Source organism: Caretta caretta, chromosome 6 (genome assembly GCF_965140235.1).
Source record: "Caretta caretta isolate rCarCar2 chromosome 6, rCarCar1.hap1, whole genome shotgun sequence".
NCBI classification, from domain to species: Eukaryota; Metazoa; Chordata; order Testudines; family Cheloniidae; genus Caretta; species Caretta caretta.
In genome coordinates, this window is record NC_134211.1 from 14,494,399 (window position 1) to 14,519,223 (window position 24,825).

The window sequence follows — 24,825 nt, forward strand, 5'->3', positions numbered from 1 at the left end:
GAAAGAGGACCCCGGGTGCACTGCCTTTGAGATAGTCAGTGACTAACCCTCTTGCAGTAAACTAAGAGGAGAGGTGTGACACTCTGTACCTCGGGGAACACCCTACACCCCCATGTTCATCTTTATAAAATGATTGTGTGGTATCCAATGCAAAGTTTGTCATGTCACGTCGGGTGTCTTCGGAAGGCTCATGATGCACTGAGCACGGTTGTTATAGTGATGTTATGGTAATTGTTACAGTAACGTTATAGTAATGTCATAGGTTATAATTTCATGTATATAGTTATGAGGCTGAAAATGTATCCTCATGGCTTAAAGCAAGCCCATGCAAAAACTCTCCAGGAGCAGAGAGGCAGTTCACACCTCGTCAGGGCATGGATGGGACAAACCCAGCCCAACCTCACAGCAACAATGGACACTGGCTTAGGAAGCAACAAAAGAATCTGTTAGACCCTCGAGGGAGTCACCCCCCTTCCTTTGGGCAGTTTGGGACTGCAATGAGGTAATGCTCACCTGACTCTGAAGGGGTGGGGGCAAAGACAAGAGGGAAGAAAGAACAGGATAAAAGCAGGGGACGTGCTTTGAGCAGGGGGTTGGACTAGATGACCTCCTGAGGTCTCTTCCAACCCTAATATTCTATGATTCTATAAAAGGGAGAGACATTTTGCCATGATCCCTCTTCTTCCACCTACACCTTCAGACACCACCACCACCAAGCGACTGAAATGCTGATCAAAGGGGAGAGCCTGACTGAAAAGTAACCAGACAGCCTGTGATGAGAAGCATCTAAGTTTGTAAGGACATTGAAAGTGTTAAGATCAGCTTGGAATGTGTTTTGCTTTTATTTCATTTGACCAAAGCTGACTTGCTATGCTTTGACTTACAATCACTTAAAATGGATCTTTATAGTTAATAAATCTGTTCGTTTATTCTACCTGAAGCAGTGTGTTTGGTCTGCAGTGTGTCAGAGGCTCCCCTTGGGATAACAAGCCTGACACGTATCAATTTCTTTGTTAAATTGATATTTGAGCCTGTGGCTTAACAAGGTTCTTTCAGTTGAGGGTGGCCCCCTCATTTGGGACAGGTTGAACACAGTCCTGATTTCCTGTATTTCTACAATAATTACAACATTGGCAACCATATTTCACTACCCCTGCATTCAGTACTAAGGTGATTTGTACCCAACACCAACCAAAGTTGATCACCTTGACACCGCTGTGTCTGTTAAATATTTAAGCAGATCAGGAGCAAACTGTATTTACATAAACACACCCAAAGTTTCTCCTCCTCCCAGCTAGCTGTCAGGGAAGCATTCATTCAGACCCTGCTTACATAGGCGTCAGACATCTCTACCCAACCTTCCTTCTTGAAACCTGTGATCCATTTTGCTTCTTTGTTGAAAGCTTTCGAGGGGGGCATGGAAAATAAATTCTGCCCATTAACGAGACTAGCACCAAATTCCTGGTGCCAGTGACGTGTGGCACCAAGAGAGACCTGAATAGAGTGGTTTCCAGGGGCACTCTTTCATTCCAGGCCAGCTCTGCTCAACCAAACTCTAAGGAAAAGAGACTTTTCCATATGCAATGTAGCACGGTCAGATCTGGCCAGTACCAAGCCCTTTTGTTGGGGCTGTTGCTCAGCGTAGACAGCTTCATTCCCAGCCATGTCAAAAAACTCATCCTTCCCCTGGTGTTAATTGCTTATCCCAGCAAGCCCCATATATAGCACACTGAGCCAGGAGTGCAGCCAGGTCTGCCCAGTAGCCTAATGACTTTAGCTCTGTGCTCCCCTGCTATTTCCTAACGAGCTTCCTGTGCTGTAGCTCCCCAGCCTGAAGATGCTAATGGACTTTACTGATTCACACTCCCTACCCTACCTGGAGGGTAGGGATAGGATCCAGAGGGCCCTAGACAAATTAGAGGATTGGGCCAAAAGAAATCTGATGAGGTTCAACAAGGACAAGTGCAGAGTCCTGCACTTAGGACGGAAGAATCCCATGCACCGCTACAGACTAGGGACCAAGTGGCTAGGCAGCAGTTCGGCAGAAAAGGACCTAGGGGTTACAGTGGCTGAGAAGCTGGGTATGAGTCAACAGTGTGCCCTTGTTGCCAAGAAGGCTAATGGCATTTTGGGCTGTATAAGTAGGAGCATTGCCAGTAGATTGAAGGACTTGATCGTTCCCCTCTATTTGGCATTGGTGAGGCCTCATCTGGAGTACTGTGTCCAGTTTTGGGCCCCACACTACAAGAAGGATGTGGAAAAATTGGAAAACGTCCAGCAGAGGGCAACAAAAATGATTAGGGGACTGGAACACATGACTTATGAGGACAGGCTGAGGGAATTGGGATTATTTAGTCTGCAGAAGAGAAGAATGAGGGGGAATTTGATAGCTGCTTTCAACTACCTGAAAGGGGGTTCCAAAGAGGATGAATCTAGACTGTTCTCAGTGATGGCAGATGACAGAATAAGGAGCAATGGTCTCAGTTTCCAGTGGGGGAGGTCTAGCTTGGATATTAGGAAACACTATTTCATTAGGTGGGTGGTGAAGTTTTTTCACTAAGAGGGTGGTGAAACACTGGAATGCGTTACCTAGGGAGGTGGTAGAATCTCCTTCCTTAGAGGTTTTTAAGGTCAGGCTTGACAAAGCCCTGGCTGGGATGATTTAACTGGGAATTGGTCCTGCTTCGAGCAGGGGGTTGGACTAGATGACCTTCTGGGGTCCCTTCCAACCCTGATATTCTATGATTCTATGAAGCATTGGAATGCGTTACCTAGGGAGGTGGTGGAATCTCCTTCCTTAGAGGTTTTTAAGGTCAGGCTTGACAAAGCCCTGGCTGGGATGATTTAGTTGGGGTTGGTCCTGCTTTGAATAGGGGGTTGGACGAGATGACTTCCTGAGGTCCCTTCCAACCCTGATATTTTATGATTCTATGACACATGCCTGTCCTGCTGTCTAGCACCCTGGAGCTGAATGGGAGCTGCCTGGTTGCCCAGCAGTCAGGGGTGGTTTCAGTTTTGGCACCTGTTATATGTCAGGTTTAACTTTCTTGAAACTGGTAGGTATAACCACCACCCTTCATTTAAGATAATAGAAACCGTTAAGCTCCTTTATAAAAATAACAGTGGTCTCCAGCCAAAACAAAGGCACAGGAGAGTCTGCGCATGGGCAGAGGAGTTTTGCTGGGTATTGGTTGGTGGAGGACACTGTGTGAGAGAGAAGCGACAAACACACCAGAGAAGCAAGAAGGCAGCAAGAGAGCTTCAGACACAGGCTGAACAAGCACTGAGCATGACCCTTTGCAAAGCCTAGAAAGAGAGGTTTTGGGCAGAGTGCTGGCTGAAAGGGCCTCAGAGCTGGGAGTACAGAAACTGTCTCCTGTTGTTTGATTTCTCCTGTACATTCTGTGTAAATAGGCAGGCTTGCATCAAAGATATCTGATTCCATCACCAATGGCTCCTCCTAATGGAAACAACCCAGACATTGACTTGCCACTCAGGTCAAAAGAGGGTAGCACCATTAGTAAGTTTTGGCCAGGGAAGGAAGATGTGGTCTTGGGACCTATATTCAGTTTTCCTCCCCCACCAGGAAGTTTGGGAGAGGGGCACTGCAGAATACCATGTTCTGTTCACCAGAGGCAATTGGAAGTGGGTCACTGAAGAAACAGGATCTCTTTCAGAGTTCAGCGTGCAGCCCATTGTCCATCTTGCCCAGTGTCCTGTCTCATACAATAGCCAGTACCAGCAGAAATCCCATGCCTGCCCATGGCACAAGTCTCTTCCTGGCCTCTATTCAAGGTTGCCTTTACACCTTGAAATCACGAGGGTGTTTAGCCCTTCAACACTTTTTTAAACCCCTACTAACATCTCTCTCAGTATCCAGGTAAATGTCTGATGGACCCTTTTGGGGATCCTGCTAAACACTTGGACTCAAAGATTTACTGTGCCAGTGAGTTCCACAGGCTCCTTGTGCATGGCGCAAAAAAACCCCACATTTCACGGACACACAAATATCTCCGTGTGTGGGTCCAACGCCTGGCTACTTTCACATCAGGGACACTCACATTCTAAAACTTCCTGCTTCTTGTCCAAAGTTGATTTCTGCCTGAAAGAAACACTGAAATTCTGACCTTAAATGGTTTTCATTTTCAAAATGTTGCATTTTTGCTTCAAAAATACTTTGTCAAAAAAAAGTGAAAATGTGCCCAATTTTGCTCTCTAAAAGTCTTATTTTTGAACCAAAGCAAATATTCACACTAGCTGGGATTTTTCACTCACCTGGGGTGTAATTAAACATTCACAATGTTTGTGTTAAGGCTTTGCGTTTGGGATGTTATTGGAATTTTTTCACACACCACCAGCTGGGGGCTGATATTCACCAAGGGTAAATATTGAGGGGAGTGGCTGGGAAAGGGATGCTGGCAATGCTGTGCACTGGAATGAGGCTAGTACAGTGCAGGGTAAGATGTCAAGGTTGGGTACAGTAGTAAATCTAAATCCTAGCCCAACTATAACCTTATAGCGAACCCTAACCCTAGCTCTGGCCCCAACGGATTCCAGTGTTAACCATAGAATAGCCCCAATGGACTCTAATCCTAACCCCAATCCCAACTCTGCTTCATAACCCTACAAAGAATTTGGCCATGGCCAGGCTGCTGTGATGCTGACAGCACAGCCTATCATGCTGAGCTGTATTGTCTCCGTGTGTTTCCCAGTCGGTCAGTCTGTCAGTCTCTTTGTTTATAGCTTATCCGCTCATGGGGGACAGGGTCCGCCTTTCTGTTCTGTGTTTGTACAGCTCCTAGCCAAATGGGGGCTTGGCCTGTGACTGGGGCTCCTAGATACCACACAATACAAATAAACAAATAATAAATTACTCCATTCTGTGACCTGGGGTCCTGCTGGGATTGGAGTTGAAACTAGGCTGGAGATAGGGTCTAGAAGGGGAGATTGAGGTGTGGCAAGTCCAGTGAGGGTTCAGATCTCCGTGTGCAGCTGATTAGTTCTTTGGGCCCAAAGTTCAGATGTGTGAGCCCAAATCCTACATTTGTGCAGGCAGAGGGAAGACACAGGTGCCTGAGGGTGGCAGCCGCAGCCCCAGTTGCCCATCTACATAGGTGAAGAAGAGGGGACTTGCCTGTTCCACTCAGAACATCAGCAGCTGCTACGGGAAGTCAGGGGTCAATGGTCAGGTTGGATTCTGTCTGATGGTCATTCCCGAGGAAATATTTCAGACTGTGTTGACACCCAGGGGTGACAGCTGGCATTACACACTCAGTGAAATGACTTTAGTCTGGGGCGCTGGCTTGACAGGCCTGGGATCTGGAATCCTTCACCCATCGCAGAGGAATGAGCAAAGTCTATGTGAGCTGCCCATGCACTGGGGAAAAACCCTGTATAGGGCTGAGATCGTTCCTCCCAGACCACATAGAAGACACCTGCTCCCAGACATGGGGTCCCGCAAGGATCCCTCCTCTCTCCCCTCCTAGCCAGGAGCTGAGTGAAGTTGCTTGGGGAGACCAAGCCAGCAGTAGGCTCCCCGCTCTACATCCCCTTCACATCCGACACCTGCAGCCCCTCCCCTAGTGAGATCAGCCACTGCACGAAGAGCCAGATCCAGGACTGGCTGAGGAGATGGTGGTAGGAGAGGAAGAAGCTGCCACCTCCAGGCCATCACCCCACCATTAAGGGTATCAACTCTGGGGTTGCTGAGCCCACCCAGTTAGCACTCGTCCCCATGGCCAGAACCAGCTGTAGGTGGCAGCAGGGAACACTTGGATTAGAAGGGAAAACTTTATTACTATTCACCATAGAAATGGGAGGCTGGCCCTGATGACTGATCAGATACCTGTCCATCAGGGGTAGCTTGGGAAAACCTCCCAGCAGCCCTAAGGAATCTAGGGTGGGAATTGCAAAGCAGCCCAGGGGATCCGGATGCCCAGTTGGGAACTGGGTGTTCAAATTCCTTAGGAAGTTTTGAAATCTCAGCTCTCAGATTTAAACACGAGTCTGCAAGAAGTGGCGGGAGATCTTGGGGCTGGAGCCAGGGGCTCTGGGCTTGGCTGAGGCAGGGACCACCCCAGAGGGTGGGGAGATTCACCTGTCTCAGGAGCCCTGCACAGGGATCGTCCCTTGGGACCAGGTGGGCACGTCCCACCCGATGCAGGGAGCTGCAGCATGCTCTCAGCCCTTCCCCATCTCCTCCCGCACTTTGGCTGTAAGGAGGCTGGCAGCTCACACATGCCTGGAAAATCTTGAGTCATGGTACCTCAGCTAGGCACCATGTCCTCCCAGAGCATCATGGCACCCCTCATCTCCTGAGATTGCTCAGGCAGCTGGGCCAGGGCCAAGCCGCCTCCTCTCCACCAGCATGGTGTGGAGCCGCCCACACGTTGCTCCTTCTGAGCCGTCTGCTGTCCAGCGGGATCCAGGGAGGGAGCGGGCAGGGCACTGGCAGGGGAAGAGGCAGTGGTTCTTCCCATTCATGTTGCTCAGAACAACGTGACAGCTCCTTTCCCTCCCCTACCCTGCTCGATCAAGCTCATCACTCCTGCCGGCTTCCTCCTCCTCCTCACGCTGCTGTGACGGGCTGGGCACTCCCCATCCCCTCGGCAAGGGGTACTACACAGCTGGCTGGGTAGGAGTGCTTTTCTCACGCGGGGGTGGCTCGGCTCCCTCTGATGGGACCGTAGAATGCTTCTGAGGAGCAGGGACCAAGGGGGTGAGGGTCAGGAGGGCAGTTCTGGGCCCTGCAGGGGTGAGTGAAGGGGGCTGATCGGGGCTTGGAACTGCAGTCCCCGGCCCAGAGGTTTCCATCAGAACGATGGGGTGCAGAGAAGAACCCGAGGGAGCCGTACGGTATCCAAAGGACCTTGGCCCAGCTGGAGGGGGCCCAGCCGTGTTCACAGGCCCAGCATCCCAGTGGAGCGTTTTCCTTCCTGCAAGGAGCTGGCGCTCTGGGCTGGGAGAAGCAGGAGCCGGGGTACTGGGGCAGAGGCGGCAGTCACTGGCCCTGGGCTGGGCCATGGAGTTCTCTCTGGGATTGCGGGATGCGGATTTCCCAACCTCTGCGTCGTCCATGTGGACAGGGCCAAGGCTGCTCTCCCGAGGGACTGGGGTGTCTGAGGTTAATGGAGACAGGGACATCGTTAGCGCCTTCCCCGATGGCTGTGGTCCACCTGTTTGGGGCCATGGGGCCCATGGGCGGGCCAGAGTGCTATACGGCAAGGGCCTGAGGTTAGGGAGCCCCAGGAGCCCAGGCACAAAGCCTGGATGCCCGCTCCACAGCCTGGCACTGAGCTCCCCTACACATGCCCCTCAGGCAGGGTTGGGGACCTTGTCCTACAGGGCTACCTTAACCCCGAGGGCTCTCCCACCCCAGACAGTGGCACCCAGTTACAGCCTCACCTGGAGGCGCTGCAGTGACTGACCCCAGGGCCCCTACGGGCTGGAGGTGCCAAGGGACCCCACACATCAGGCCTGCTCTCCATGCCCCTCTAGTGGCCTTGCCACACACAGAGGTTCTGAGTCAGCTCTTGTTGATGCTGCACGAAGGGGCCTGCTCCATAGCTCATGCAGCGGAGGATCACATTTCCGCTCCAGCCCTCCTGGCTTCGGTCCATGACAGCAACCTGTTCAGGGTCATCACCACAAGGGCAAAGCTCCCTCTGTAGGCGGGGCCGGGGGGAATGGCCCATGCCAATCTCAATGGCACAGGGGTGGGGAGGCCAGGCATGCGGGGCTATTACCTTGGCAGGCAGGGCAGCAGGCGGCAGGAAGCGCCGAGGGTTCAGTGCAGGACTGGGCGCAGGGCCTCCTCTCGCAGCTCACCTCCCCCAACTGAGAGAGGGAGAAAAGGAAGGGGTGAGACACGACACCCCGTGAGCACCCACATTGCCCATCTCTCTGCCCGGCCGGGACAAACTACCCCAATCTGTGGGGACAGCGGGGAGCCTGCCAGCGCCTCCACACCCCCAGCAACCCGCTGGCTTTTCCTTCAGTCATGCCCAGTTCCACTGGACCCTTGTCCAAAGCAAAGGCCTGCCGCACTACAGGAGCCAAAGGGGAACTCCCAGCATCCCCTCAGCCCATATCACACCAGCCCCAGACCCCCTCCCGCTCCCCCTGTAGTGCAGCTCCCAGCGTCCCCTCAGCCCATATCACACCAGCCCTCCAAAGGGCAGCTTCCAGCATCCCCTCAGCCCATATCACACCAGCCCTCCAAAGGGCAGCTTCCAGCACCCCCTTGGCCCATATCACACCAGCCTCCGAGAGTGCAGCTCCCAGCGTCCCCTCGACCCATATCACACCAGCCCCCCGAGAGTGCAGTTCCCAGCAGGGCCCAGTGTCCCCTCACACCAGCCCCTGGAGGCCTCACAGGATAGACGCTCATGGCAACACAGTCCACGGGACTCTTGGATGATGCTGAGTAATGCCCATTCCCATCCTTCATCCAGTCCCCACAGAACAATCCCCAACAGCTCCCTCCCCTGAGAGGGGCACAGCTCACCTGGCAAGTGCAGTGAATGCAGGGCTCACCCTCTGGTATGAACGTCTGTCCATTCACCACCTTCCTGCCTTCGTAGTTACAATCTGCAGGGGACAGATACCCGGCCAGGGTGAGAGACAAGCTTTAACATTACAGTAACTATATAGAGATCGGATGTGAGAGTAACACACACACACAGAGACAGAGTGGAAGAAGGGGAGAGGTGGTATGGCCAAGTAGATAGCGCACAAGGCTGGGAGTCAGGACACCTGAGTTCTATTCTTGTCTCTTCTGGGTGACCTTGGGCAAGTCACTTCCCCACTCCGTGCCTCAGTTTCTCTTCCTGCCCTTTATTTGCCTTGCCTTTTTAGGGACAGTCCCTGCCCTGAAGAGGTTGTTGTGTGTATGTACAGTGCCTAGCACAATGGGGTCTGATCTCAGCTAGGGTCTCCAGGCACTGTTGTAACCCAAACAACAACAGAAGAATCACTTCACCCAACACTGACCTGCAGCCACCTCTGAGACGAGGATGCGGCAGGTGTTTAGCAGCCTACGGCAACACTGCACAAGAGAGTATAGGACAGGAAGTGAAGCTGAATGTTGTACCTAATTCACATTGCTTGGGGAATTACCCAAAGGCAACACCCTGAACCTCACTAAAGTACAAAGGGAGTTTTCATGACCACAAGTGGTTAGGGCCTTCATTTTACAACTCACCCACAAGAAAGCACATCAGACTGCACAGTCCCCCTGGCTCTGCACTGGGACACTGGGGTCAGCGCTGACTGTAAGAGGAGAACACCCCTATCAAGCCTCCCTGATGCACTGGGAAAGCCTTCTACTGAGTAACCTACCCCACTCCCTGCAGCACAACACCCCACGTTGCTCCCTGCAGCACAGCTCCTGGCGCCCTGGGGTCAGTCCTGACTGTGAGAAGAAAGCACCCTCTACCAAGCCCCCATGCCTCCCTCAGCAGCACAGCACCCCTAGTACTGCACAGGGGCATTGGGGTCAGCAATGACTCACAGAGGAGCTCTCTGGACTGAGCCCCCCAATGCAGGGCTGGCGATGACCCACCAGCATGTGAGATCTCCCATCCCAGTAGTGACCACACCAGACCCCCTTCCCCTGGTGGTGAGATCAGAGGTGGTCGAAGCCCACGGTGGTATGGAAGCAGCCAGGGTAGAACTCCGGGGCTTGCCAAGGCTGTGGCGCTTACCATAACAGACAGGGCAGCATTCTCCCTCTGGGTGGAATGGATACATACAGAAGATGATACAGTCCACAGGGGAGCAAGCCACAGAGCCCAGCTGTAGGACACAGAATAGCAACAGTAGGACTCTGCCTTAGCAGCAACACAAGGTAGGCAGATGACTGGGAGACTACGACTGGCAGGAGACACAGTGGGTTCCGCCTACGGCTGGTGGGAAATTCTCCTTTGAAACAGCTTTTAAATGGGAAATTGAGTTTTCAACAAAATGAAACTTTTTGCAAGAAGCGTCCATTTTTTATCCAAAAAAATGAATATCCAAAAACCGTAATATTCTGATTAGAAACTGCTCTTGCATTGACCATAGGAGTGTTAGTTCAATTGCCTCATGTCCCCATTCTTCTCTTTGGGCTGGACTCCCTGCCTAGACTACATCTCTCATGATGCAACTGCCTCCCCTGATGCATGGGAGATGTAGTCCAACCAGGGAGCCCAGCCCACAGAGGAGACTGGGAGTATGAAGCAACCGAACTACAACTCCCATGATGCACAGCGACTTCATTTTTAATTGAAATATTTCTGCTTTCCAGTTTCCATTGAAAAATTGAAATTTTCTGCATAAAACTTAGAAGAAAACAATTTTTTTCCATTTTTGTTGAAATTTTCTGCTGAGGAAAATCCCCCATTTGACAACCTAGGGAGGGCAAGCCAGACTCCCTCTGCTCTAGACCCACAGCATCCAGCCAGCCACCCTCTCCCCACCCTGAGCCATCTAGGGAGGACAATCAGCAGGACTCTCCGTGGACAGCAACAGCAAAAGTAGAATGTTTGAGTTCAAAGACAGTGCCTGACCTCAAACCTGTGTTCACCTCATTTTCCCCACAGAAGACAACCCCCATGGACCCTTTTCTGTTCCCCATGGCATCTTTCACTCACAGCCTCACCCCACTGGACTCTTCTTTCCTGGTCCAGGGACCTTGGTGCCTGCCTCCATGCTCTGCACATCTGGAGCAGCCCCAGGCCTGAAGTTGAATGTGCAGCCTTAGGCTGGACAAAGCCCCTTGGCTTAGACCCTTTGATCTAATGGACCTGAGAGACCTTTCCTAAAGACATGCTTGGAGAGAAGGTGAAGCCCTTACCAGGCAGATGCAGCTGAGGCAGGGGTCTAGGGCAGAAGGGAAGATTTCGTTGTTGTAGAAGATCCTTCCCATGTAGGTGCAGCCTTCAGGGAGGAGAGAGAAGGAAAGGCATGATCATGACACCTCTCACCAGAAAGTCAACCGCCTCCCAGGGGGCCAGGGCACACCTGGCAGAGTGGAGAGACCAGGAGCAGGGACAGAACCTGTGTGGGACACCCAGAGCCCTCTCCACCAGAAAGGCTCAAGGGATGGAGAGAGAGCCATTCACAGCTGGGTCGCTGGTTCAAAGTCAGCCCCACACTGGTGATGACCGAAAGCTGTTCCCATCTGAGGGCTGCTTGGCCTGTAGGAGGTGGTTGGGTCTCCATGTCCCCAAGAGCACTCAGTGGCCTGGCTGATGTCTGTCTGAGCAGAGAGGATGAGGGCTGGCTGGACCGTGGAGGGGGGAGCTACCCTGTCCCTGGGTTTTCAGTGATTAGTGGCTCCTCATTCCCTGGGGGTACCCTGCTGCGAGGTGCTCTTGGTGGGTTATGCTTCTCACTACAGATGGTGGCTCCCTGGGAGGGGACCCCAGGCCCGGTTACCTGCTGAGCAGTCCGGGCAGCACTGGCCAGGGATTTGAATGGGGTGAGGACATGTCTCCAAACAATCTGTCCTCTTGCAGCTCACTGAGCCGTCTGCCTGCAAGAGAGAAGCACTTGACAGAAACTCACGGCACACACGGCCTGGCTGAGTGCCCTGCACAGCCAGCCCTGGCCCATCGATGCTGTGTGCTGGCACAGTCCACCCGATGGGGGGCTGCGCTTCAGTGCCAGGTGAGCACACACCAGGAGAGAGCTGTGGGGTCCTTCTGAAGGGTTCAATGTCCATAAGGTACAGCGCTCAGCCGCCAGCCCAAGCCAGGAAAGTCTAGCGCAGGGCAGAGGGCAGAGGGGGTGGGCTGCATACTGCGAGGACAAGTAAGGAGAGTGAAGTAGAGCAGGTTCTCATTCACCTGGCAGATGCATAACTCACAGGGATCACCCGGAGACCAGATCTGTCCAATCGGAAACTCTACCCCATTGTCATCCACGAAGCAACCTGGCCAGGGAGAGAGAGTGAGAGCTTCAGAGCTGGGCTGGGACCGATGGGAGAGATGGGGAATAGAGAGGAGGGGCAGGGAGCCCAGTGGGCAAAGCCTGAGAGGTGGCAGGCCCTGGGCAGATGAGAAGGCCTGGCACAGTAGATAATAGACACACACTCTGCCTGTGTCACACACACACAGAGCCCTATTCCTACCCACCCATGATACACACACCTTGCCCATCCCCCTGCCCATGACAAAAACACCCTGCCCATCACACACACAGGCCCCTGCCCCTCGCTCACACATGCGCACGGCCCTGCGCAAGCTTTCACCTGATACTGATGCAGGCTCCTGGCAGGAGAAGCAGCACTGCCCCGGGGCCAGCAGCCAGTCCTGGCGGGGACATGCCAGCTCAGGACAGGGCGCGAAGGAGCACTCCACCTCACCACTCTGGGGAAGAGACATGTCGCACACGAGCTGGCGGAAAAAGGGGGCAGGGCGGTGCCCCACGTCTCCTTCCTCTCCCTCCTCATTGTCACTGCACCCCAGGCCCTGCCAGAGCTTTCACGCAGAAGGCTCCAACCAGTGATGAGCTGCCAAAATCTTAACAACGGGTTCCCTTTTCACCCCACGAGGGGGTTGTTGCCCACCCCCACTCCCCGGGACTCCTGCCCCATCCAACCCCCCTCTAAAGGGCTTCTAAATTTAACAACCAGTTCTCGCAAACCGGTGCGAACCAGCTCCAGCTCACCACTGGCTCCAACCAAAGCAGCCTGGCTTCAGCCCAAACTCCCTTTCCACATCCCCCCCACCGGCTCCTAGGAGAAAAGGCCCTCTTCCTGCCAGCCCCACACATTCCTACCCTGGCGTGGGCATCCCCACAGGCCGTGCCTTTCCCTGGCACCTAGGTCTAGGGTGGAGCGGCCCTTTCCCCCTGCGATGCGTGAGCAGGCACTGACCCCAGGTGGTGAGGACCCCCCTGCACTGTGCTAGGGAGCCTTGGGGGGTGGGAGGGCTAAGGCCTACCCGGCAGATGCAGGTGGTGCAGTTGTCTCCATCCAAGCCGAATTCGGCGCCGTGCATATATGTGCGCCCGTGGAAATCGCACGTGGCTGCAGGGGGAAAGGGATGGTTGGTACCGGGATGGCAGGAAACGCGGCCAGCCGGAGCCGTCACACAATGGGACCCTGGCTTCCCAAACAGGTCCCGTGGGTGCAAGTCTCCAACTGCCTCAAACCAACCCCCAACCCGCTCACCCCAGGGTTCACACTCCCCATTTCTAGGCAGGGAAACTGAGGCACGGTGAGCTTAAGCAACTTGCCCAAGTTTCCCCAGCTGGGTAGAGACCTCAGGAGGCCAGACTTATCATCCCATGCTCTGACCAGTAGGCCATGCTGCCTTATCACTGACCACACACTCTCTGTGTAGTCATTGTTGCCCCATCACTGAAGCAGTCACTGGGCTCCACCTCCCCAAATCCTCCTCCTCCCTGATATACAAGACCCATTGGCCCAGCCGATGGGACACCCCTCTCGCACCAGGAACTCCGCATAGCCTCCAGAACTGGGGGGTCAGAGGGACCAGTGCAGCTGCTGAGGCACCCACCTGGCTGGCAGGAGCAGCAGTCGGCCTGGGCAGGGCTGGGGCAGGGGCCCGGGCCCGGAGGGCACTCAGGGGAGATGCAGGACACATTGCCGGCCTGGAAGAGAGAGAAACCAAAGGGAATGCCAGGGACGGATCCAGGGCCCCGTGCCGACGTGGTACTGGGCAGCTCTCCCCTCCTCTGGGTGTTCATTTAAACTCATGTCCAACCCCACATGTCGCCATGTCTGATCCCCCCGCCAAGGGGCCACATCTCCGCCCCTGCCCACCAGCTAAGGGGCCATGTCTCTGTCCCTAAACCCAGCTGAGAGGCCACGTCACCTTGGCCACTACCTCTAATCAGTCAACTGGACAGTGACCTCACTAAGCCTCTGGCTCCCCGCATCCCTGGGCACCGATGTCACAAGCTCCTTGGGGGACAAGCTCCTTGGGGAATCCCCTCCAGCCGAGTCTGGGTAACAAGCTCACATCATTCCCCAGAGACCCCAGAGGTGCCTGGATCCCCTAGCCAGTGCCACGCTCACCAGGCACATGCAGACTGTGCAATTCCCGTCAGCCACAGAGAACACATCCCCCTCGGCCCGGGCGACCCCCTCGTGCCAACAGCCTGCGAGAGACGGGAAAGCAAGGGCAGCGTGAGGCTACGGGGCGTGGGCCTGGGCTCGCCGCTCCACTTGCGGGAGATATCATGAGCCTGCCCACCATGCCCTCAGGGCCACAGCTGAGCTGGGCACCCACACAGACCGCCAAGAAGCGGCCGTACAGCCCAGCCAGCTGGGCACTACCCACACCTGGGACAGGAACCAGCAGGGACTGAACCATCCAGGCTCTGGTGACCCCAACAGACCCCGTGGGCCTGAGCCAGAGAGACTAGGGGGTGCGAGTCTCACCTGTGCAGCTGGGGCAGCAACCCCTGTCCTTCGGGGGCAGCGGGTGAGAACAGGCAATCCGGCAGCTCTCCGCCTCACACACCACTTGGCCCCCCTGCAATGGGACAGGCCGGTTAGCAGGGGACTGTCCAGAGCGCAGCCGGGGGAGCCGGGGAGCCGGTGGGAGGGTACGTACCTCGCAGGCACACTGCAGGCACCCAGGTTCCATCCAATGGCTGCTGTGCTCCCGCAGTGCCCCCTGGTGCCAGCAAGGGGGAGGCGAGGTGGTGAGGGCGGGCAGCAGAGAAGCAGAAGGACGAGGCGAGGGCACCAGGACTGCCCCTTGGAACAGCGATGGTGGCAGTGGCGAGAACGCACCAGGGGCAGCAGTGGCAGCCGGGAGCAAGGGGGATATGTGTGGTGGGGCAGTCAGCAAGGAAGGGGGCCGGGGGCTGGGGGCAGGAGCTTGGGAAGGAGGGGAGGCCCTGGGGGCCAGCAGGGGTCCCTCAGAGTCGGGAGGGAGCAGCAGCAGAGTTGGGGGGTGCTGCAGGGACTGCAGGATGGGAGACGGGGCCGGGATGGTTTTCAGGAAACCTGGAAGGAAACACAACACGGAGCTCTTTGGGGAGAGCCGGGGCAGCTGGGCGGGGCCCAGGGACTGGTGCGGGACATGCCGAGAAGACACTACTAGGCCCAGGGATGCCAGCTCTGCCTGTGCTGCAGGGCTCAGAGTCCAGCTCTCCGGACCCACAGCCCCTGTCATGGACAACCTCCCCGTGCCACGAATCGTGACCATAGCTGGAACACAGGGCCCGACCCTCGCTCCCTCTCCACTCTGCCAATGGGAAGAGCCCCCTCCCCACAACAGGGGACCGTGGGCAAGCTTGCGCCCCTCCCCCCCGACAGGCGTGGGAGTGGGGCCCATCCTTACCTTCACAGGACACCCTGTCCCCGCTGAGCCGGTAGCCAGGGTGGCAGGTGCACAGGAAGCTGCCTGGCGTGTTGTGGCAGGCGTGCTGGCAGGGGCGCCTCTCACTGGGCCGTCGGCACTCATTGACATCTGGGAGTGGCAGAGCCAGGCGTCAGTGCCCGGCAGCAGCACCAGCTGCGAGGGAGAGCAGGGGACCCGGGGGCTGTCCTTGCTCACTGGGTCTGGGCAGGAGCCAGGTGGAGCCCTTCCCCACACAGGCTGGGACTGGGGAGACGGCCAGGCCTGGGCATTCACCACCAGCCCAGCCTGTCTGCCCACTCACCAGGAGCCCCCAAAGCCGGGCACCCCAGCGCCACGCGCTGATATCTCAGGCCCGTCTGGAGATGGCCCTCAGCCAGGCCAAGGGGCAGAGTCAGCCTGGGGTGACCCCAGAGACTGACAGTGGGGGGCACCTCACACTGGACCTCGGGGGAAAGCAAGGCCTTTTCTGCTCCTTTTCGGAGCTACCCTGGCTCTGAAAAGGCACCATGAAGGGATTCAGACTGTGAGCTCCATGGGGCAGAGCCCATCTCCTTGCTCTGGGTCTGTCCTGCCCCCAGCCCCACGGAAGCCTGGTCTAGGCGTTAGACTGCTGGCTGCTACCACAACACAAATCGGCAATAATAGATGACCCCAAGGCCTCATTCCCTCTCCTCCCGCAGCAGGGTGAGCTGGGTGGGACAACGCTCAAGTCACTGCAGTGACACAGGGCCGTATGGCGGGGAACGGGACAGGAATAGGCCAGGGAGGACGCCTGCTCGGTTCACTAAAGAGGGAGACAGCGGAACCTTAACTGCCAGGATTCCCCCTTCTGTATCAGGGAGAAGCCAGAACAATCTCAGCCGAAGGGGCCATTTTCCCCGTTCCTCCTGAATGCTCCCACCTCATGGGGCTGGGCTGAACATCTGCTCGGCTGCTACCTAGTGGCTCCAATGCACCGAGGGCCTGATCTTTGCTCTGGCCACTGAGCCCTCCCACTCCTAGGTACTTTGCCATGGCCATGAGGAAACCCCTTCACCCCTCAGTGTCTCTGCTGCCCCACTGGTGGTAGTGTGGGGATACCAGCATGCAGCTCTTCCCCAACCTGGGGGAGTATCACTGACTGGGCAGCACTCTGGAACCAAAGCCTTACTGGAGGTGGGGGTCTGAGAAGGGGCAGGGCTGGGTGGGGAGGGAGGAGGGGCTTCTCAGGAGGGATGGGGAGGGCCAGATCAGCAGGAGGAGGAGGCACTCACCCAGGCAGGAGTGCTGGTTGCTGTGCAGGTGGTAGCCGGGGCGACAGAAGCATCGATAGCTGCCGATGCTGTTCTTGCACCGGTGCTGGCACGGGGTGGCCAGACACTCGTCTGTATCTGGAAGAGGAAAGGATGAGACAGCCGCTCCCCACAACTCCCCAGAGCTCCCACCACCCTCCCTACACACACCAGTACCAGCCACTCGGCCCAGTCCCCACCCCCACCTTTCTCTCTGATCCCTCGTTCTGCGCCCTGAAGCCCAGGGACTCACCCTGGCAGCTGTGCCGGTCGGCGGAGAGCCGCATGCCTGGGCCACACTCACACACAAAGCCTCCCTCGGTGTTGACACACAGCCCCTCACAGGAGGCGCTCAGGCACTCGTCGATGTCTAGGAGAGAGACAGGGCCACCTGGCAGAGGGGTCTAGGGAGGAGAGGGCACCCGGCCACTCCCATGGACACACATGCACAGCCAGTCCTGTGTACGGCTGAGGGAATGTGGCACTCCAGCGGGGATGCTAAGGGAGCCCATAGATCAGCTGTAAGGAGAAAGTGGCACTCCTGTCCCAGCCAGCAGATCCAGCCTTTCCTGGGGAGAATCAGGCAGGGATGGGGGAGCTCTCTGGGCGAGGAGCTCATGCCCTGGCTGGGTCATCGTCAGCGGGGATTGAACTTGGGACCAATGGATGGGACAAGCCTCTAATGCCAGAGGGAAAATACCCAGCTCTGCTAGCCGAGACTAAAGCAGGCTCATCCACCTCTGTCTGTGGCCCGGTCACTACACCCCAGGTGGGTGCAGGTCGCCCTCTGCCACCCTGGCATGCCGTGCGTGGCTGCATTGCTGCTCATGCCAGCTGGCACTCAGACCCCTCCGCTCACAGTCCTCCTGGGCTCTGATCGGGGCTCAGCCCGACGGTGGGTGGCCTGGCGAGTGCTCACCCGTACAGCGCACGCCGTTGGCCGTCTCCGCCATGGAGAAACCCAGCGGGCAGACACGGGCCACCTCCTGGCAGCCACCATGGTTACAGGCAAGGTCACAGCCGTACTCCCCGCAGGCACTGGGCGGATCTGAAACACACACGGCAGCAGGCTGAGGGTCCAGTCAGGATCGCGGGGGGCAGCAGAGACCCAGGGAGGCGAGATCAATGCTGCAGCATGAGGGTCGCTGGGCACAGGGAGCTCCAGTGTCACCCTGCCCATGGAGAAGATGGGCTCAGGCCTACCCTGGCCTCAGCTGCAGTTAATAGAAAGTGGAAGCTGCTGGATCTGGACAGTCCTCTGGTCCCCACTGGCGCTCCATGAGCATGCTGCATGGTGGCACCACCCGGAGACCGGGCCTGGGCTTCACAGGTGACTCTCTTCTAGGATCTCCTCTGGGTGAGCGGGTGTCCTCTGCACACCCAGCCCTCTGTCCCCGAGCTAGGAGCCAGCTCCGGCTCCCCAGCCACTCCCCACCACCCCACCCACGTTCTTCCTTAGACTCTCAGTCAGCTGGGTCCTCCCCTGGCAGATGGCCCTTCACTGTACCTGCCCGCACCTCTGTTTGTCTTGGCTCGTTGAGACAGGCACCGCGATTGGAGCAGGGTTTGGCAACTGCCCTGGGAGCCCGCTGCCTGCACTACGTACTGACAACACCGGCGCAGAAACCCACTGACAGCCACGCCGCTGCCTGCAGCCCCTTGCCGGGTCACAGCTTCCCAGCGCCACTCTGAGGCCCCCCGCTACTCCCAGCACATAGTGCTTTGTGGAGTCTCCAGCCATTGGGACCCAGCCCTCACTCCCTCACTGGAGATGGGCAGCCCTGGGCTCTGATTCCAAAGGGGAGCTGGGAACTGCAGCCTGGCAGCAGGGCCGCCGCTTGTGGCTCTCTGCCCTGGGGACAGGCCAGTCTATGCCATCATTGCTGCAGCCCCTCACACAGGCACCATGTTACCACTCAACTGCATGGATGGCTCAGCCTCACAAGGCCTCCCAGCCCCCCGGTTTTAGCCCTAGATAGTGCCCTTCTCCTATGAATGGCTCTGGCTGCAGATAAAGGGCCACAAGCATTCAGCGAGGGGATCTGGTTACCTGGGCAGGTGATACCCTGCTCTCCGTCCCGGCAGGAGCAGACGTTGGGGGCGATGCACCAGCCACTGCCACAGCCGAAGGAGCAGAGTGCTGTGGGAGAGGGTCCAGGAGAGATGCCAGTCAGGACAGAGGGACCCCACTGTGACATCTCCACCCTGGGCAGCAGCTTACACACCCAGCCTGGCATGGGCCAATGGGGAAAGCAGGCACTGCCTGGAAAGAGCCCCTCAACCCCCTGCTGGACAGACAGACTGCAGATCCCATGGGAGAGCATTGGCCGCTGGCAACAGGGAATGGTGGGGACACATGAAGGAAGCAGTCGGGGGACGGGGAATGGATCTCTTGTGGAAGCGGGTGAATACGGCACCCTCTCGGTGATGGGAGGAGGGATAGGAGCCATGATGGGCATTTCTCCCATGGGTGGCCTGGTCAGTGGTTGCTATTACCGCCCCCCGCCCTTCCCCAGGGTGCCATTCTGCCATGGAGAGGCAGAGTACCGGGCACCTGGGGGCTGATAGGGGAAGCGCAGTCTGTGCTGCAGGTACCAGGTGGGGGTGGTGGGTCATGGAGGGCACAGGATACTCACGCAGAGTGCACTGCCCGCTGGCTGGGGATGGCATCCACCCGGGGCAGCATCCACTCCCGAAGCCCGAGAGGCAAACATGCGGCCCCACACGGTGCCTGGGAAGGAGAGAAACATGAGATTCTCTGGGTCAGGACTTCAGGATGGTGAGAGTGGCCCCAGAACAAAGGTTCAGGGAGTATATACGGCAGCGTGGGAAGGACCAGCTGCCCCCACCTCTCCTCCTGCTGCAGATGCAGGGATGGCCCCTCTGGGCAGAGACCCAACTAAGGCCCCATGGGGGTTAGCACCAGTCAGCAGGATGCAGGCCTGGGGCTGCTTGGCTGTCCATGTTCCCTGGAGCCCTTGCTTTCCTGAGGCTGTGACTCCACCAGGGCCCCACTGGGAGCTGCCTCTAGGAGACCAAGAGTGTGAGCTCTATGCTGGGGAACAGGGTCCTGGGACTGACATCCCCTCTGCTCCCAACAGGAACTGCTGGGGGAAGGGCAGCCCAGGATTCCCTCATCCTTCTCCCTGCCCTGGCAGGAAGCAACAGTGCAGCGACACACATCACAGAGCAAAAACCTGGAGTGTGACCCAGACCCAAACACATGCAGGCAGACAGATGGTGGGTAACACACACACACACACAGAGCGAAGGCCTGGTGTGTGACCTAGACAGACAAGCAAAGGGGAAAGGCACAGACAGACCCACAGGGAGACAAGACACTGAGAGGGACAGACAGACACACACAGGACGCAGTGGGGCATGGCGATCACACATGGGCAGACAGACGCAGGAAGATTGAGTTTTCTACACACACACCCGGCGCAAAGGCCAGGAGTGTGCCCCGGACAGACAGACGGACGGGAAGGGCAGAGCCCGCCCCTGGCCAGACACACACAGAGAGAGAAAGGGCCCGAGCCTTGCACACGCAGGACAGGCGCCGGGCAGCGAGATAGAGCCAGGCGCAGCGCTCCCACGCTGACACGCCCCGCGCACGGACACACGCCCAGGGGGCAGCCGGACACGAGGCACGGGGCTCACACAGCGGCGTGCGGAACAGACGGACGCCGAGATCCCCCCTCCCGCGGGGGTGGTGGCACAGCCAGACCCAGGCGCTGGGGACACGCTCCGCTGCCTGGCTTGACCTCCGCGGCACCGGGCGGCTCCCGCCGCCTTGCCGGGTGCCTGGGACTTGGCTGCCCCCGGCATGGGGGCTGGGGTCGGTACCTGTCCGCGGCAAAGCTGGGCGCCTTCTTCCTGCCGGGATAGGCTCTGCCCGGGCTGCCCGGGAGGACCAGGGACACACAGGCAGCCCCCAGGAGCAGCCCGGCCAACATGACAGACGTCTCCCGTCCGGAGCCCCTTCCTTCCTCCCGCTCAGGGCTACCGCATGCTGGCCGCCCCGGGCCCTCTCCTCCTCCCCGGCGGGCTGGGGACGCTCCACGAGCTGGGGAAGGGGGGGACCCCCGCGCACCGATGCGCCACCCGCAGGGCGCAGCTCTCCGGTCCCCCCAGCAGCGGGCGTGTGAGAGCGAGCGCCGGAGCGAGCTTCCCCCTCCCCACGGCGGGCAGAGGCACCGCACCGGGGGAGCAGCAGGAGTGGGAGGGTCCAAGCACAGCCGCCCTGTCGCTGGCAGGCGTGGCGGGGGGAGGCGCAGCACCCCCTCGTCCCCTTTCCCACATCTGGCAAGGCTGGCTCCGGCTTCCCTTCCCCTCCCCTCCCCTCCCCCTGGGCCGCTTGCCCAGCCCTGCCTGCACGAGATACTCGGCTCCAGGCCAGGCGCCCGTCGGGGCTGAGCCAGCTAGGTGTGGGCTGCGGGCGGAGCGGGCACTGATCTGGCCCCAGGCAGGCACGGGCCAGGATGCTCAACCCCCCCCCAGTCTGGCAGCATGTGGCCTGACTTACACCTGTGTAAACGGGGGCTGCTGCAGTAAAACGAGGGGAGGGACCGCTTCACCTGACCCTCCTCTTCCTCTCCTAGGCACTCCCCCACCCCACCAGCAGCCTGAACCTCTGGGCCCAGGAGCCCCAACACACCCATCTCCCCAGCTGTGAGACTGGTGTTAATGGAGCCTGGCACTTGGGGTCACAGCACCACTTGAGTTTGGCCCAGCCAGGACCCCAGCTCCTCTGCCTGTGATAAAGCAGGCACACAATGTTTCCAGCTCAGGCAGCCAGGATTGTTATTAGTGTAAGGGGAGGGTTGGGATCAGGGACCCACTATGCCAGGCACTGCCCAGACACACACCAAGAGACAGGCCCTGCTCGGCTGAGATCAGGGCCCTTTTGTATGGGGAGCTACCCCCAAGAACTTGCAGTCCAGTGTTGCAAACTCTTTGGGTTATTTCTACCTCCAAGCCTCTTTCTTCAAGACATTTACTCTCTCTCATCTGTGCTTTTAGTCCTGCTTTTATCTGCACTGTTTCTTTTCCTGCCTCTGACCTACTCTATCCCCATTCCTTACCTCTTTTTGCTTGCCTTTTTCCCCTCCCCACGATGCAGGATGTAGGGAAGGTCACTTGCTTTGTATTATTGGAGCAAAGTTCTCAGCTGCGATCATGTCCTTGTGGTGCTGGGCACTGTACAGACAGTGAAAGACAGTCCCTGCACCCTGCAGCACTAACATCCGAAACAGACCAGACAGCGGGTGAGAGGGGAAACAGGCAGAGACAAGTGACTGGGGCAAGGGGCTACAGTTGATCAGTGCCAAAGGCGGGATTAGAACCCAGATCGCCTGAGTCCTTCTCCCCTGCCTTGCAGTGAGTGGGTGATGGAATTTAGGATCTCCTCCTAAACACTGGGTCCAACAGTCTTGTTTCTATAACTAATCCCTGCCTGGGATTCCAGCTAGGGAAATTAGGCCCATAGTACAATAGGTGATTACACCTAGCTCTGGGGAGAGGTTTGGAAGGACCTAGAGAGCTCTGCAAGGGGATACATTGAAACCAGAGCCCTGCTAGCATTCTGCACTGGGATGAAGGATTCTGCAGCTTTTGAGTGTGCATGACTGCACAGCTGCCCTGCGAGACCCCCGAGCTGGCCCCCTCTCCTCCGCATGGGTCAGAGAGCAGGTCAGCCTCAGTGAGCTATAAATAGAAACTGACATTGTCCATTGAACTGCTCAGCTAGAGATCACACAACTACATAGGGGGAAATGCTGCACCCACCTCTGAAATGCAGCCACCTCTGGAGTGGAATGGGACAGCTGTTTAACAGCAACACTGCACAACAGGTTGGGACAGGAAGTGAAGGATCTTGGAACCTGTTGACACAGCAGAGAAAATTTAGGGAGCAGCCCAACTGGAAAATGGCCAGAGAACTGGGATTAACACACCCCTGACCATGCAAACTGCACAGCAGGACTGTCAGCAAGCACAAGCAGATGGACGGTCAGTGTTCTCCTGTTTATATTCCAGAAGCACCTCGAGGCCCAACTGAGATTTGGACCGCATTGCACTAGATACTGTACACATCATACAGAATACTGCCTGCCTGGCAGCCCTTGCAGCCTAAACTGACCAGGGGGATAAGCTCAGTGGTTTGAGCATTGGCCTGCTAAACCCAGGGTTGTGAGTTCAATTCTTGAGGGGGCCATTTAGGGATCTAGGGCAAAAATTAGGTATTGGCCCTGCTTTGAGCAGGGGGTTGGACTAGATGATAGTCCTGAGGTCCCTTCCAACCCTGGTATTCTATGATTCTATGACAAGACACAGGGTGGGAGGAGAGGAAGGGTTATTACTCCCATAAAGATGGGGAACTGAGGCACAGTGACTTGCCCAAGCTCACACAGGGAATAAATGGCAGAGCTGGGAACTGACCACACATCTTGCGAGTCTCAGTCCACTGCCCTATCCACTGGGACCCCCTAAAATGGCACCCCCTGTTCCCCCTAAGCTGTGTGCAGGTGTGTGCGCACACAGATCTTAAACCCCGCGTGCGCTTCAGGGACGGCTTTCTTTTTTTTTTTTTTGCTTTGGTGGCAGCATCTGGATTTTGCTGGACTGTCTCCCATCCAAGTGCTGACTGGCCTTGTCCCTGCTTAGCTTATAAGAGCCAACAGAACACACAGGAGCCTAAGAGTTCAGTCCAATACAGGCCCTGAACAGCATGTCAGGGAGATGCAGCATCCACACAAGAACCCATTCTTGTTTTGAATGGTGCTTTCTACAGTTAGTCGTTGCTCAGCTGTGCAGACTCTCTCTCTCTCTATAACAGGTGTGGCCAGCACAATGGGGCTTGGTCCCTAAGTGCCACTGCAATAAAACTGTTACTAAGGATAAACACTACTTAGCAAGCAAGCTGCTGAGTTCCTCCAGAATTCATTCCTACAAGTGACCTGCCAAGGAAACTCTTAATGGGGCTTTTGCCCTTTTCTAGCTTGTTTGCGATGGATAAAGGCCTGAAATTCTTCCTCATTGCCACTGGGTTTTGCACTAGAAATTCACATCTTGTCTCCCCTGGAAGACTCTATGGATCACTGAATAACAGGGTGGTTGGACAACATCACAGGTACAAAGGATGTGACAATTGTGTAAGGGGTTTTTTATTTATTTATTCAGGCTGTTTAAAGCTCTATTTAATTCAATTGCCCTGCAAATATCTGGGCGAAAAGATAATTCAGTCCAATAAGAATTCAAAACAAACAGGCAACACAAAACTCCTTTCAGGCCCTCTTCTTACCATAAAACATAAAGGGCAAAAGCCCGAGTTTTATTACCCCTCCCCCTTTAATGAGTAATACATGGAGGATTTGGGGCCTGATCCAAAGCCCAGTGGTTGAGTTCTGTTGAGTACAATGTCTCATAGAGAGCAGCATTTTGCAGCGTAAGGCACATCGCCTCATTTGTGTGCACATAAAGATCTGTCAAAAGAAAAGGAGTACTTGTGGCACCTTAGAGACTAACAAATTTATTTGAGCATAAGCTTTCGTGAGCTACAGCTCACTTTATCGGATGCATGCCATCTGATGAAGTGAGGTGTAGCTCACGAAAGCTTATGCTCAAATAAATTTGTTAGTCTCTAAGGTGCCACAAGTACTCCTTTTCTTTTTGTGGATACAGACTAACACGGCTGCTACTCTGAAAGATCTGTCAGTTATCCTTCAGTGACCCAGTTTTCATTAAAATAAAGGGGAAGTGACCAGCTATTGTTGCAAAGAAAACCTCCAAACAATGATCTGTGCATAACTGATGCAGCAATAATTGTCTGAGTTTGCAGAGAGCCTGAAACAAGTGCTCTGAGATGTGACTGCTCCCATCATTTCAAAAGGCACTCACTCAGATGCTACTAATGATGCTTTAAATGTCAATATCACTAATTCACTGCTTAAAGCACATAAGGAAGGAGAGGAAGCATCACATTAACATCAACAGCAATATTTCACAATGCACAGAGAGTGCATGCATTGAAGATGCATGCATTAAGATGTGTAGCTAAGATGTATGGCAGAGCTGAAGTGGGGCCACAACTGGTTTTATTTTCCTAAGGGGGAGGAGGGCCTCAGTTCCAGTCATTTAGGAAACTACAGAAATGATCTTACCCCAAGCAACATACATAGCAACCATGAAGAAAACAGGTCAAAAGTCACCATGGGGAGGGAAATGTAATGATC

At 56.2% G+C, this 24,825-nt stretch overlaps 1 protein-coding gene across 4 annotated transcripts; it reads right to left on the minus strand.

Annotated features, from left to right (window-relative positions):
• Positions 1-5,776: 5,776 nt before the first annotated feature.
• On the minus strand, positions 5,777-20,846 carry VWCE (von Willebrand factor C and EGF domains). 4 transcript variants are annotated; one of them, XM_075129252.1, is made up of 20 exons: positions 20,441-20,840; positions 19,231-19,325; positions 18,645-18,734; positions 17,514-17,642; positions 16,848-16,964; positions 16,577-16,693; positions 15,303-15,431; positions 14,568-14,965; positions 14,393-14,486; positions 14,027-14,109; positions 13,506-13,599; positions 12,927-13,012; positions 12,233-12,350; positions 11,849-11,914; positions 11,419-11,511; positions 10,835-10,917; positions 9,705-9,795; positions 8,507-8,589; positions 7,746-7,836; positions 5,777-7,118 (listed from the first exon to the last, which is right to left on the minus strand). In XM_075129252.1, the coding sequence occupies exons 1-20, from the start codon at positions 20,548-20,550 to the stop codon at positions 6,619-6,621; spliced, it is 2,667 nt and encodes an 888-aa protein (XP_074985353.1). In that variant the 5' UTR covers positions 20,551-20,840; the 3' UTR covers positions 5,777-6,618. The 4 variants fall into 4 exon arrangements, with proteins under 4 accessions (XP_074985353.1, XP_048711150.2, XP_074985354.1 ...); XM_048855193.2 differs by having other exon boundaries at positions 11,419-11,515; positions 11,829-11,914; XM_075129253.1 differs by lacking the exon at positions 9,705-9,795 and having other exon boundaries at positions 11,419-11,515; positions 20,441-20,841.
• Between the last annotated feature and the right edge of the window lie 3,979 nt (positions 20,847-24,825).

Bases quoted from the DNA above. Each gene is read 5' to 3' on its own strand.
- VWCE (XM_048855193.2), bottom strand. From the start codon at position 20,550: ATGTTGGCCGGGCTGCTCCTGGGGGCTGCCTGTGTGTCCCTGGTCCTC. The intron at 14,966-15,302 runs GTAAGGATGGGC...GTTTCCTTCCAG, and splicing joins GGACAGGGTGTCCTGTGAAG to GTTTCCTGAAAACCATCCCG. The intron at 14,110-14,392 runs GTGAGACTCGCA...CGTCTCTCGCAG, and splicing joins TTGCTGCCCCAGCTGCACAG to GCTGTTGGCACGAGGGGGTC.